The sequence below is a fragment of the Canis lupus genome, chromosome 30, assembly GCF_003254725.2.
Source record: "Canis lupus dingo isolate Sandy chromosome 30, ASM325472v2, whole genome shotgun sequence".
NCBI lineage: Eukaryota > Metazoa > Chordata > Mammalia > Carnivora > Canidae > Canis > Canis lupus.
Genome location: NC_064272.1, coordinates 33,206,926 through 33,221,187, shown reverse-complemented (window position 1 = coordinate 33,221,187; position 14,262 = coordinate 33,206,926). Strand labels below are relative to the sequence as shown.

General features: G+C 47.2%; 1 protein-coding gene across 4 annotated transcripts in view; it reads right to left on the bottom strand.

Annotated features, from left to right (window-relative positions):
• NOX5 (NADPH oxidase 5) overlaps positions 1 to 14,262 on the bottom strand; it is a 109,731-nt gene that overhangs the window by 5,509 nt on the left and 89,960 nt on the right. For all 4 annotated transcript variants that reach the window (XR_007407275.1, XM_025472346.2, XM_035708707.2 and 1 more), the window contains 7 exons: positions 12,925 to 13,067; positions 10,774 to 10,968; positions 9,093 to 9,137; positions 8,625 to 8,749; positions 8,296 to 8,380; positions 7,533 to 7,632; positions 31 to 197 (listed from right to left, as the gene is read on the bottom strand). Coding sequence is in view for 3 of the 4 variants with exons in the window: in XM_025472346.2 (XP_025328131.1) it covers positions 31 to 197; positions 7,533 to 7,632; positions 8,296 to 8,380; positions 8,625 to 8,749; positions 9,093 to 9,137; positions 10,774 to 10,968; positions 12,925 to 13,067 (860 nt within the window). In the remaining variant the exon portion in view is untranslated. The remainder of the gene's footprint in view (positions 1 to 30; positions 198 to 7,532; positions 7,633 to 8,295; positions 8,381 to 8,624; positions 8,750 to 9,092; positions 9,138 to 10,773; positions 10,969 to 12,924; positions 13,068 to 14,262) is intronic.

Genomic DNA, 14,262 nt, shown 5'->3' with positions numbered 1-14,262 from the left:
TCAGCCCCGCTGGTCCTAGCAGGCCTTTACCTTGTTCCAGTCAGGCCGCCCAGGCTGGGTGCGTGTCTGGAGGCCAGTGATGGAGTCCTTCTTCTCCTTCTTGGCCAGGAGGTCGAGGGCCATCTGCAGGCCAATGGCCTTCATGTCATTCTTGCCTAGTGCAGAGGTCATGTACATATGCAGCTCCAGGAAGGGGCCTGGTGGTGGGAGAAGGTGACATTGAGGGGTTCACGCCTATAATGGGGACACGGCAGGATGTCAGCCCCCTACCCCAGAGCTTGGAGAGAGACTAAGAGTGCTCAGAGCCCACTGTGCTCTTTGCAACCTCCAAGTGACCAATGCTTTAGAAAGGAAGGATGGCCCACCGCTGGATCAGAGCCTACTCTGTGCAAGGCGTAGGCAGTGACTGTGTGACCTCTGTCTGACTTGCACCCCAAAACCACCTCAGGACTAGGAGGGGAAATGCATCCCCTTCTAGCAGCATAGCAGTCTTTGGGCTCTGAAGCTCATACGCTTTCACATCTTATGGCGTCTGTTCAGTCTGGTTGGGCACACAGGCCATGCGCGCCTGAAAAGGTGACCGAGACTAAAGGGTCAAAGGTTGAATGAGCCGGTCAGATGGCCAATGCTACTGATCTACAGGGAAGGGCTGGAGCAGACGGACCTGCTTCCTGGGAGGGTGGGGACAGGGGTCGGTCTTGGGAGAGGGGCAGGATTCAAAGCTGGAGTGGGGTGTGTGAAAGGAGGGCATGCTGAGAAGGGGGAGCAGAGGAGCCAAGGAGGAGAGGCTGGAACCGACGTGGTGTTTGTGGGGCGCGATGGGACTGCCTGCCTGGAACACAGGATCCTTGCACAGGAGCAACAGGAGATGGGAGATGCAACCGGACACACATTGAGGCCCAATGTGAAAGGCCTTGACTGCCCAGCTGGCAAGTGGTGGCAGGTAGTGGGGACTGGAGCATGGTGTGGCAGGATGAGAACAGCATCCCAGAAGGGGAGCCAGAGGACAGGAGGGACAGGGCAGAGATTGGCCTGGATCTGCCTGGACACAGGCCTGGATACTGGTGAGCGTCCACAGCCCAGTGCCTGCAACGGGATCGGTTTGCTGAGGCATTGGTCCCTTTGGCTCTCGGGGTGATTGGAGCTCCCTGCTGGGCACCTCTGTGCTCGAGCAGCTTCCCCCGTTTTCCCTGACTTGGCATACAAATGTTACCATTTTCCACGTGTGCCATGACAGGAAAAGGCTGGCAAAGTGCCACCTTCCACCTGCGCATCGATCCCAGCTGGAAATGATGGGGCCTGATCTGGGACGTGGGGTCCACAAGCTTCATCCTTCTCCTCTCCCAAGACTAAAGTGTTCAGGCCATCCCAGCTGGCTCTCTACTGTCTTCTGTGCTGCCATTAGCCCTCTTTTCCTGTGGCTCAAAGTCTCAGTCACTGTTAAAATGCAAATGGGTCTAGGAAGAAAACACCTTTTATTTCACATATCACTTAACTTGAGCAGGGCTGGGTGGCTGGGAGGGAACAAGAGGTACCATAGAGACACATGCCTGAGAGGGACCCCCCTTCTTTCGCCTTCCTCAGAGTCCCCATCCCCCAAAGAGGGGGTGAGGGGAGAGTGACACCATGGTGGGGCGGAGAGGAGGAGCTCTGGAGAATGAGCTGGGTTTCACCCTCTCCAAATCTGTAGTGTTTGAGACATTCATTCCATTTCTGGAAAAGTCTCTGAAGTAGATCATCCAAAGGAGGGAAATAAACTAGGTGCACATACAGATTAATTGCAGCTTTATATATGAGAGTGGAGAAACAGAAACAAATAAAATGTCCAGTAGTTGCAGCACGGCAGACCACTAACTGTGTCATTCATTATATAGTCATTAAATACTATGACTGCTGGGCAGCCCGGGTGGCTCAGTGGTTTAGTGCCACCTTCAGCCCAGGGCCTGATCCTGGAGACCCGGGATCGAGTCCCACGTCAGGCTCCCTGCATGGGGCCTGCTTCTCCCTCTGCCTCTCTAGACTCTTTCCTCTCTGTGTTTCTCGTGAATAAATAAATAAAACCCTTTAAAAAAAGAAAAAAAATACTACAACTGCTGCTGCTACTACTATTGCCACTATTATTGCTAACTACTGGAATCATGGACCCCTGGAATATGAACCCTGAGCCAAAGGCAGATGCTGCTACTGCTATTACTACTATTACTACTGATGCTGCTAAATTTACTGAGCAGCTATTAAGCTCCAGCCACCGTTTTGTGTGCTGCACAGATGATCTCATTGAATACCCATGACAACCCTATGAGGTGGGTACTAGTCACATACATATTTTTCACGTGAGGAAATCGAAGCAAAGCAGTTAGATAATGTCCCCAAGTTTCGATAGCTATTATGGGATGGAATAAAGATTCAAGCGCAAACAGAATGTTCGAAGCTTAAGCTGTAGAAATTAAAAGCAATAAACCACAAATTCTTGAACTCAAACTTTGGTAAATAATTAAAGTTGAAATCAGAAGTCATGAGCTTCTGTTGCAGTTAATGAAAAACCTTGGAAGAAATTTGAGGTAATAAAGTTGTTGACTCAAGTGGCTTTGAAAATGCAAAGCACCGGGTTCACTGTTACCCTTTGTTTATACAGATTAGGAAGAAGCAAATTGCAAATATTTATATACCAGTAACCAGGAAACTTAAATGAAATCTAAACTTCCCCCCCAAGCTTGTCATCATAAAATTGAGTTTCTAGTGAATTAATATACATAAAAGCATTTAGAACAAAGTGGAGGTTCTATAAATATTTGCTATAATTGTTATTTATAAGAAAGGGCAAGGAGCTTTATTGCAACATTCTAAAGTTTACCAATTCTGTGTCAAATACTGTTGACTCGTGCTTTAGGGCTCTGAATGTTTGTTATAATTAACTATGCCTGTTTGAATGTTTCTTACACAAAACTGTGTTTGATTACTTGAACTTAGAAACTATTTATCATAGGAATTTAAACTCACTCATGGCAGCCATAGGATAATTAAACAGCCAAATAAGATCTGATTCCATTGAACTCAACAAGTATTTAAAAAAAAACCACCAATTCTCTAAAGTTAGAAATATATCTAAAGACATTCCTCCTCATATTACTTATTCCATAAGTAAAACAAAACAATGATTCTAACAGATTTACTTTAAAACACAGTATAAAACCTCAGTGTTCATGGGCATCCCAGGGGGGCTCAGGGGTTTAGGACCTGCCTTCGGCCCAGGGTATGATCCTCGAGACCCGGGATCAAATCCTGCATCAGACTCCCTGCATGGAACCTGCTTCTCCCTCTGCCTGTGTCTCTGCCTCTCTCTCTCCTCTCTGTGTTTCTCATGAATAAATAAAATAAAATCTAAAATAAAATAAAATAAAATAAAATAAAATAAAATAAAATAAAACCTCAGTGTTCCATAAAGATGTCCTGTGAAGACCAAGATGGAACCCAGAGAACCATGCTATCATACAGATTCAGCCTTGGCTTAGCATAGGATGTAAGCAGCAACCCTTAGGGGTGGGAGGGAGAAACTGTGGGCCTGGAGGAGGACATTCAAAACATTCATTTTTATTTTTTTTTTATTTTTGAAAGATTTTATTTATTTATTCATGAGAGACACAGAGAAAGAGAGAGGCAGAAACACAGGCAGAGGGAGAAGCAGGCTCCATGCACCGGAAGCCCGACGTGGGACTCGATTCCGGGTCTCCAGGATCGCGCCCTGGGCCGAAGGCAGGCGCTAAACCGCTGAGCCACCCAGGCTGCCCAAAATGTTCATTTAAAAAAAAAAAAGATTTCATTTATTTATTCATGAGAGACACACACACACAGAGAGGCAGAGACACAGGCAAAGGGAGAAGCAGGCTCCATGCAGGGAGCCCAATACGGGACCCTATCCTGGACCCCTGGAACATGCCCTGAGCCAAAGGCACATGCTCAACCACTGAGCCACCCAGGTGCCCCCAAACATTCATTTTTGATAAAAGTGTAAAAGAAGGGACCAAATGGGAAAAGAATTCGTACGTGTTAAGTTGTTTAACCTTTACCTTAAAGCATTCTCTACACCCTTTTCCCTGCCACCTCAGCAGGACAATTATTGAGCATTCATTCCCAATCAACACCTATGCTTCTTCACCTGTTCATCTCTACTAGCAGACGATGTACATTAAAAATTTATGTAGGAGGGGTTTCTGAGTGGCTCAGGCAGTTGAGCATCCGACTTAATTTCAGCTCAGGTCATGATCTCTGGGCCATGAGATCGAGCCCCCACATCAGGCTCTGTGCTCAGCAGGGAATCTGCTAGAGAGTCTCTCTCTGTCCCTCCCCTTGCTTGCATGCTTGCTCTCTCTCAAAACAAATAAATCAATCTTTAGAAAAGTTATGTTGGAGGAAAAAAGAATCATATTTACCTTCTCACCTTAAACAACTAGAAAAATAGACAAAATATACAAAACTATGTTTTCCAGACACATGTGATCAAGCAGCATAGAACTGTAGTCGTTGAGAGAGAGAAACAGATGGAGTGAACCCCAGCTTACTGCCTGGTGCTGGTCTCACTGCATTGAGAAGTCACAAGGCAGCCGGGATTTGCCAGTCATAAAACTGAGAAAAGGAAAATGCACAGAAAAGAGCAAGGGGAACAGGAGAGAAAGAGGAAGGGAAGAAGGGAGAGAAGGAAGGAGGCAGGAGCTCCCTAGCTCTGAAAATCCACATAAAATTTCCCCTAAGTCTTTGGCTGAGCGTTAATCAATACAGATACGAAAGAAAATTACCAGAAAACACTAGGCTTAACAGTACTAGGAGCTCAAATAGAGCTGGGGTTAATTTGTGTTTCCATCAGCAAGAGTGGAGACAGCTTGTAATGTTCAGGGGAGTGGGTAGAGCCCTCAGAGGTGTCGCCCTATGCTGACACTGCTCCACACGCACCCTAACAAAAGTTAAAAGCAAGTCTTGAAAGGATCCCAATTCTCCTAAGTCATATAAATGTGTGCCAGAACAAGGCACAGTGCTATGTAAAGCAATACCACAAAATCCAGAACACACAACGTGCAGTTTGCAATGCCTGACATCCAAAAAAAGTTATTGGGCATGCAAAGAGGTAGAGAATATGTTCCAGAACTCGAAGAAAATTTAGTTACTACAAACAGACCAAGAAACAACAGAGATGATGGATTTAGGCAAACCTATCACAAGAGATACTAAAAGTGTGGATGAGAGAATGTAAAAATAAAAGAAAGCAGATAAAATGGAGAGAGAAATGGAAAACATAGAAGAGACCCAAATTTGCTCAAATTTGATGAAAATTACAAGCCCACCCATCCCAGAAATTCAATGAATTACAAATATAAGAAACACATAGAGAAAACCATTTCTCAGAACTGTTTTGTAGTTTTCAGTGTACACATTTGCTCTTATTTTGCTAAATTTATCTTTAAGTATTTCATGTTTTTAAACTCTCTATTTAAAGTTTTTCATTACTAATTATCTGTTGCTAGTAAACAGGAATACAATTGATTTTGTGACCTAATATCCTATGCCTTGTGGAGTTCACTATGAGACTGATTGAAATGAAGAGCTAAAACTACAAGACTTCTAGAAGAAAAACATACGAGAAAATACTCATGACCGTGGGTGGGACAAAGATGTTAGGACACAAAAGGATGAAGAATAAAAGAAAAAAAAATCTGATAAACCGGACAACACTGAAATTCAAAATGTTGCCCTTCAAAAGGCAAGTTAGGAAAATGAAAAGATAAACCACAGACTTATAGAATGTATATATCAAATGTGCACCTGACAGGGAACCTGCTTCCAGAATATGTAAGGAACTCTTACCACTTAATAAAAAAGAAGGCAAAGGAGTGGACGAAATACTTGAACAGACACTTCAAAAATGCACAAACCGCAAATAACATGAGAACATGTTCAGCATCATTAGTTGTTAGGGAAATGCAAATTAAGAGCACATTGAGGGACGCCTGGGTGGCTCAGCGGTTGAGGGTCTGCCTTTGGCTCAGGGCATGATCCCGGGGTCCCGGGATTGAGTCCCACGTCGGGCTCCCTGTATGGAGCCTGCTTCTCCCTCTGCCTGTGTCTCTGCCTCTCTCTGTGTCTCTCATGAATAAATAAATAAAATCTTTAAAAAAAAATGAAAAGACTATTCTTTAAAAAAAAAAAAAAAGAGCACATTGCGATACTGCTATGTTCCCACTAGATTGGCTGAAACGTAAGAGACTGCCAATATCAAATGTTGGCGAGGTTGCAGAGCAACTGGAACTCTCGTCCATTGCTGATGGAAACACAGAATGGGACAGCCACTTTGGAAAACCAGTGTGGCTGCTCCTTAGAAAGTTAAACTTAACACAGACCATACTACCCGGCAAATATATCCACACTTACAGGCAGATGGTCAGAGCAGCTTTCTTCCAAATGGCTAAAAAGTGGGACTAACTCTAACATCCTCTCACAAGTGAGTGGCAAAAGGGATTTTGGTATATCTATAAAATAGAACACTGCAGAAGAACGAACCACTTACTAATACATGCAGCAACATGGGGAAGTTCAAAGGTATTACGTTAAGGGAAAGAAGTTAGAAAACATTTCATATTATATGATTCCACTTACAGGAGAGTCTAGAAGGGGCAAAACTGTAGTGATCGAAAGCAGATCCAGGGGTGCCGGGAGCTGCACATGGGGGGGAGGAGATGATGCCAAAGGAGGATGAGCAGACCTTGGCAGATGATAGAAATGCTCTATATTTTTACTGTGGCGGTGGTTACACCGCTGCACACATTTGTCATAATGTCATTGTATTCATGTAAACGTGCATTGGCGAATGTTATGGTATATAAATTATTCCTTAAAAAACTAAAAAAAAAAAAAAAGTGTGACTAGGAGTCATTTGAAAGCACATTAAAATGTACATTCCTGGGGAGGGATGGCTGGGTGGCTCAGTCGGTTCAGCCTCTGCCTTTGGCTCGGGTCATGATCTCAGCGTCTTGGGATGGAGCCCCCCCGCTCAGCAGGGAGTCTGCTTGTCCCTCTGCCTTCGCCCCTGCTCTCGCTCTCTCTCAAATGAATAATAACTTTAAAAAAAAAAAAAAAAAAAAAGCATTCTTGGGCCCTGCTCTCAGAGACCCTGATTTGGAAGTCTGGGATGAGGCCTGGGAATCTAAATTTTCATCAGGTATTCATCGTGACTTAAAAAAATAAAAAAATGCCACAAAAGAGGGAAATTAGAAAAAAAATTATGTTTTTGTAAAATGTAAATAAGAAAAAAATACCAGGACATCCTTTAAAATACTTGGAATGCTTTGGATAGCTGGATGAGATTATGAATACCTTTTTCTCCTCTTTTTTTGGTTTGACACATGTTACATTTTAGTGGGGAAAGAAAAAGCATTCCTCTCTCCCTCCCATTTTTGATAGAAATGGAATAATCTAAACACCCTCTTACAAAGACCCTGAGCCCTGCCCTGCTGCCATCTTCCTCGGCCCGGTTCCTTTCCTACCCTCTTGTGATATCTCGGCCTGGTCCATCTCCAGTTTGGTCAGCAGGCTCACAAACCACTCGAAGGATCTCTGGTCTCGGTTGATCCACATGAAGTCCACCTGGGGAGAGGGGCCCTTCTGTTCAGAGTGAGCCAGCCTCATTCATAGCATGCTCACGTCTGTGATCCTCAGCACCTGGATGACGCCCTGGTGTTGGCAGGACACGCATTATCATCCCCATTTAACAGATGGTGACACAGACTTGCAGAGGTAGGAACCTTGCCCAGGTCACAGAGCAGCATGGGATCAGGACCCAGGTTCCTGACTGTCAGGTCAGGATTTTCTGCAATAACCTAATGTTCATAGTAAGCAGTGTCCTCAACTATTAAGCTTAGGAAGAAGCCAGAAGAATAATAATTCTTTTTTTGAGAAGCTCTTTTAAGTGGCCTATACAAAATAATGAATTTTCAGAAGGCAAACGTTTTCATTTTTAAAACTACCAGCAGGTGATGGCTAGTACACATCACGGCTATAACCGGATCCCAGCTGTCTGACTTGCAGGCTCCGAAGGTCTTTACTGGGACTCCATCTTCAGGGCCCAGGCTGCCTCTCAGAGGTGCAAGGGGAGGCCTGGACACTTGGGAGGCACGAGGAGAACATGGGGTGTTAAGGGAAGCATAGGGACCAGTTGTTCCATCCGTCCCTCCCCTGCATCTGCACAGGAGAGCCTACTCTTCCAGGGGAGAGGGTCCTAGAGGCCTGCCTGTAGGAGGTGGCACTCACCTTGTGGAGCTTCATGTCCTCATCCTGGGCGCTATCCATCCAGGAGTGCTGGCAGCTGGGGCAAATGTTCTTCCTCTTCTGGTGCCTGAGGGGAGGCGATGAGTGAGTCTTCTCAGGACCCCAAAGAACAATGCAGGGGATGGGGGGAAAGGGCAGGGTAGCAGGGCCCACCCTATGAGGAAGGGGAGGATTGAGAGCCAAAAGAGAGAGGGAGGAAGGCCAGAGCAAGAAAGAGAAGAAAGGGTGAAAGGAGAGAAGACGGGAACAAGGGTGAGGGGAGAAGGGGGGCTCCCTAGGATGCAGGCAGGGGTGGCAGCCTGTCCGCCCACCTGTACATGATGCTCTGCAGGATGGAAGCAAAGGGGGTGATGCCAATGCCCGCGCCGATGAGCACTGCATGCTCAGAGGCAAAGATCCTGCGGGTGGGGGTTCCGTAAGGGCCGTCAATGTAGCACTGTGGACGGGAGAGCATTGGAGGAGAGAGGGCTGGGTGCCTGGGGAGAGCCGGACCCCAAGGCTTCAGCAGCCCTCCTGGGCTGCAGCCCAAGCCTAAGTGGCTCCCACTGTAGTGCTCAGAGGTCAAGTCTGGAAGAGCCCTGGAATGTCAGAAGGCAGAACTAGGGAGGGTGGGACCCAGCACCTGCGAGGGCACAGGTTTGGTCCCCTTCTCTGGACACCTGGGGACTTGAGGAATTGGGGTCCCTGGGGTCACAGCAAGCCCTCTCTGTAAGCAGAGGCTTCTCTTCCTCTGGTTGAAGCAGGGTCCTTGGTCATGCTCAGCCATGGGAGCCTCTTACCTTGATGTTACAAAACAGGTGGTTCTCAGAGGACTTCTCAGAGACCTGTGGGGAGCAGAGAGCTGTGGGCCTCTGGGAACGGGCGCATCAAGTCATTCTCAGAGGCAATCCAGCCCTTGCCACTCTGGGCAACTGTACAAAAAGGGAATTGCTTTTCCTGCCCCAAGCATTCCAGGGAGCTTGGAGTCCTTTTGAGGGAGAAGATCAGTGGCGTGCTGGCAAACTGACTCCTCAGAAAAAGAAGACGACACCAAAATCCTGACTGGTAGTGTCCAGAGATTTCTGGTGTAAATACTGCCATCGTGGCTTCCACCGTAATGACTGTGTCTAATAATTGGCTCTCAAGGCTCCTGAAAATCTAACAATTGGCTCTTGTGGTCCAATGCAAGTCAGCTTCAAGGGGTGACTGGAGAATGAATACTCACTCCCCCCAGTCTCCAGCCACTCCCATAACTTTCTCCCCGCCCCCACTTGGCTTAAAGACCCTTTCCTCTTCCGCAGCTGACAGATCCCTGTGCATCCTTCAGAACCCAGCTCAGCTGAAGCATCTGTTCCTCCTTATAGCTGTGCCCAGCTGCACCAGGCAGAAAAGCCAGTGGCTGGCCTGGCTCACAGCTTCACCCTGCCCCTGGCACTCTGTCCTGGGCTTCCTGACGGGAGCCACCGAGAGCAGGGAGCAGGCCTCCTTTCCGGGCCTGGGCACTTGGCAGACTGCATTTGGGAGGTCAGTGCACTTCCTTCCAGAAGTTGAAGGAAGCAGATCCTCCCAAACAGGCTGCAGGGGCCTGGGATAACTCTCTGTCTGGTGCTGGGAGGCAGAGTTAGGGGTGACCTTCACAATGATCCAGAGTAATCCCCCACTTCGCCAAAGAGGAACCCAGCTTGACAGTGTTGAGAATGACTTGCCCAAGTTCCCAAAATGCTCAGGGTAGAGCCTGGGTCTCTTGCTGACTGTCCAGTGCTCATCGCATGACAACACGTTGCTTCTTTGTTTGGGGGCCCCTGCATGCTGCGTCCTTGCAGAGGAGGTGTCAGACTTGAACTAGCGGTGTAGGAGGTACACCGGACAAGGGCTATTCTCCTTTCTGTTCTCTTTAAGCCTTCTGATTGCAAGGGGAAAGCCCACGTCATGGTTAGCAATCTGACACGTAACATTTACCAGCCCCACCCCCTTTTTTTTTTCTTCTCTTTTTCAAAAGCAAGAGAGAGAAAAAAGAGCACGAGAGTCTGAGAGAGAGAGAGAAAAGGGAGAAGCAGTGGAGTTCAGCTTCAGACTCAGAGCACTAGCAGGCAGAAACATCTGGAAAGAACTTAGTAACACTGGTTTTTATTGATTTTACTTTTCAAGTTATCTTGATTACAGCACATGCTACTAACTTCCCATTAAAGACAGCAAGCTCAAGCATCCTTTTAATACAATTCAGTTTAAAGTGATGCTGGGGAGGAAAGAGAGAGGCCAGGTAGGCAGGCAATAGTCTCATCTCAATAGGGTGCGACTATGGCAATAGTTATGGGAGGGGCACACCCATGCTCGGGTGCAGGGGCACCACATAATAATGTGCAGTGCTTCCTGGTGTGGCCTGCCCATAAGGACCTCTCCTCTGGGTTCCAAGGACTTGCCACCCATGGGAAGACAAACATGGGCTCTCCCCCTCTCCAGCCCCCGTCTCCGCAGCCTTACCTGGCCTGGCTCGGCTATGGCTCTCCACCGTGCCTGAGCCCCTTCCTTTGTCACCGCCGTGGATACTAGGCCTTGGTCCCCCTGCTGTGGGGTTCCCTTGGGCCTGTAGGATGTCAGTTCCACAGTGACATCCTTGCTGTAGGCCACCGCTCCCTGTACCGAGGTTCCCGAATGGATGTGCTGGTGCTCCAAACTCTGGTTTCGAAATGGAAGTTGCTTTATTACTTAAATCATGAAATTAGTACATGTTAGTTCTTTTTTTTATTTTTAAAGATTTTACTTATTTATTCATGAGAGACACAGAGAGAGGCAGAGACACAGGCAGAGGGAGAATCAGGCTCCCTGCAGGGAGTCCAATGTGGGACTCGATCCCGGGACCCAGGATCACGACCTGAGCCAAAGGCAGACGCTCAACTACTGAGCCATCCAGGTGCCCCAGTACACGTGGTTTTTAAAGATTCACATGTTACAGGACTTGAAAGAATAAAGCAAAAAGTACCCTGAATAAAGTAGAATAGCTTCTCTAAACATTTTTCTATGTCCTTCCATACTTACACACACACACACACACACACACACACATTTACATAAATGAAATATATTTCTTTGTAATCTGTCTTTTCCACTTAGTACATCTTGACTAGCTTTCCATGCTAATGCATATACATTTACATAATATTTTTAGGGACTTACTATTCCATGATAAGGGTGATCAGTAATTTATTTAGCTATACCCCTGTTGGTTGGGCATTTTGATCATTCCCACTTTCTCATTACTGTGAACAACCAGCATATATAAAATAGCACCTCTCCTGTCTCTATCCCTTTACCCTGATTTATTTTGCTTCGTAGCATTTATTATCACTTGGCACATTATGCATGTATATTGTTTGTTTATTGTCTCTCTCTCTCTCCAGAAGGTAGAGAGTCTCCAGGGACTGCGTTCGTTTTGCTTACTGATGTATCTCCGGCATCTAGACTAGTACTTGGAAAACTGGAAGTGCTACGCTCACTAAATGTTAGTTAGATGAATGAATGAACAAGGTGATTAACATACTTCCTGTGCAACTGTCCAATTAGCTTTTTAGGACAAAGCCCTAAGGATGGAATGGCCGGGCCAGTGGGTAGGCATATTTAAGATGTCGACTCGTGTGGCCAGACTGCCTGCCAGCAAGAGTGTGCTAACTTATTCTTTGGTGGTGGTCCCTAAGGTCCCAAAGAAACAGAGCCTTTAACATATCTACCCGCTGATTCAGGTGTAGGTCTCACCTGGTTTGACAAGCCAGCTTCCTTCTTCCCCAGATTAAAAGCAGAGAACACCCTGCTTGTTTCCACCTACCCTTTAATTTTTCCCAAAGCTTTGCTCTTGGCGTCTTTCTAGAGGGATGCCTGCCTCTGGTCTCCCCTGGACTTTAAATTCCACAAGGGCTGAGCTGGACCTGGGGCATCTTCTCTTTGACCTTGGCCAGAGCTTCCCCATATTAACATGCCTCCCAGGCGAGCGGGACTGTCTACCAGCTCTGTGTCCAGGTACCTTCAGCCTCCTCTGTCTGTCCTTACTGTGACCTTCCTGTATTCTTCCCAAACCTCCCAGGGCCTGTATCCATTTTGAACACTGACAACTTGGCAGCTTTGTGGGTTTCGTTGGGGTTCAAAAGATAACGATGCCGCCGCTGATGCTGCTAATGGTGATGATGAGGGTCCACGTGGACCATGCTGTCCGATCAGCTCAGTACTTTACATGCATTATTCTATCACCGATCCTTAAAAGAATCGTGTAAGAAACGGAGGCCAAGGAGGGGGACCACCTCCAGTTCATTGATGAATAAGCTAAAGCTCGGTGAGGCAAAAGGATGTGCCAGGCCTAACAGTCAGAATGTGCTGGAGCAAAGACATGGAGGTGGGTTTTTCGGATCTCTTTCCAACGTCCCCCTGGCTTCTAATAGAGTACACGGGACTCGGGAGGACCTGGGATGGTCAGGCTCTTGGATCACATAGTTAGTTCATAGCCGCCTCACCCCCTGTGCGGCCATCCAGTCAGCGTATACAGCAGTTGCTCAATGATGGATGCTCACCAGCTGAGAAGACAGCAACATAGTCCCTGTTGGGTTTCTCTCCACGGTGGACCCTTCCTCCCCCAAAGCGACCTACCTCTGGCCTCCTCTGGCTCCTCTTCATCTTCAAACTCCTTGACAGTGGTTTGGGGTCACAGTCCATGGGGCATGATGTCTTGAAGGACTCATACAGCCTGTTGGTCCATTGACCTTCAGACCGGATGTGTAGCCAGATGGTGTCTGAGCAAGAGACGGGCAGGGGGTTGGGGGTTGGGTGCTGGCCTCCAGCATGGAGCCAGCCTGTCTCACCTGAGGAGTTGGAGCTGGGCATGAACTGCTCAAGCCCCAGACTGAATGTCCTTGCTTACGCCCACAGTAGGGGTCACAGCCACGGGAGCTGGAAATCTCATCTCTCAGGTGCAAACACTGTAGTCTTTCTCTAGGAAGCCAACTTAAACCTACAGAGTAAGGGTTCAGTCTCCTCTGCTAAGGCGGGGTCAGAGTGTCCCCGCCTCCTTCATCACTGGGCCAGGGTCTCCCCAAGGCAGAGACCAATCCCTCCCACATTCAACCAGATGCTTGTCAATGGCTCTGCACCCTGGAGGTGCTCAGTTTGGGGTGGGACCAATGGCTTTCATTGTGCCCAGTGCCTGGGACAAAACAGGTGCTTGTTCAGGTTCTCCGCTGAATGGAAAGCTGGGCAGAGAGGCAGTGCAGCTACCCCTCTGCTGAAGGGCACTGGAGAGAAGCCACAGCATTAGAGCAAGGAGGCCCCCCAAGGGGATCTCCTGCTTGGGCATTCTTGCCCTTTTTATTTTATTTTATTTTTTAAAGATTTTATTTATTTATTAGAGAGAGAGAGAGAGAGAGAGAGGCAGAGGGAGAAGCAGACTCTATGCAGGGAGCCCGATGTGGGACTCGATCCCGGGTCTCCAGGATCACGCCCTGGGCCGAGGCAGGCGCTAAACTGCTGAGCCACCGGGGCTGCCCATTCTTGCCCTTTTTTAAAAATTTTAAACCATAGACTCTTTTGGCCATTCCATGATTACAACAGAGAAATTCCTTCTCAGAGTAAGGTTTTTTTTTTTTTTTTTAATTTTAAAGATTTTATTTTTATTTTATTTATTATTATTATTTTATTTTATTTATTCATGAGCGACAGAGAGAGAATGGCAGAGACACAGGCAGAGGGAGAAGCAGGCTCCCTGTGGGGAGCCTGATGAGGGAGTCGATCCCAGGACCCGGGGATCACGCCCTGAGCTGAAGGCAGATGCTCAATCACTGAACCACCCAGGTGCCCCCAGAGTAAGATTTTTAAATACACCAAGTAGCATACAGAGAAATCGCAAAACCATGTGTGTTCGCAAAAACAAAACAACAACAACAAAAAACCCCAAACACATGATCTAAGAACACATGTGCCTATCAACACACG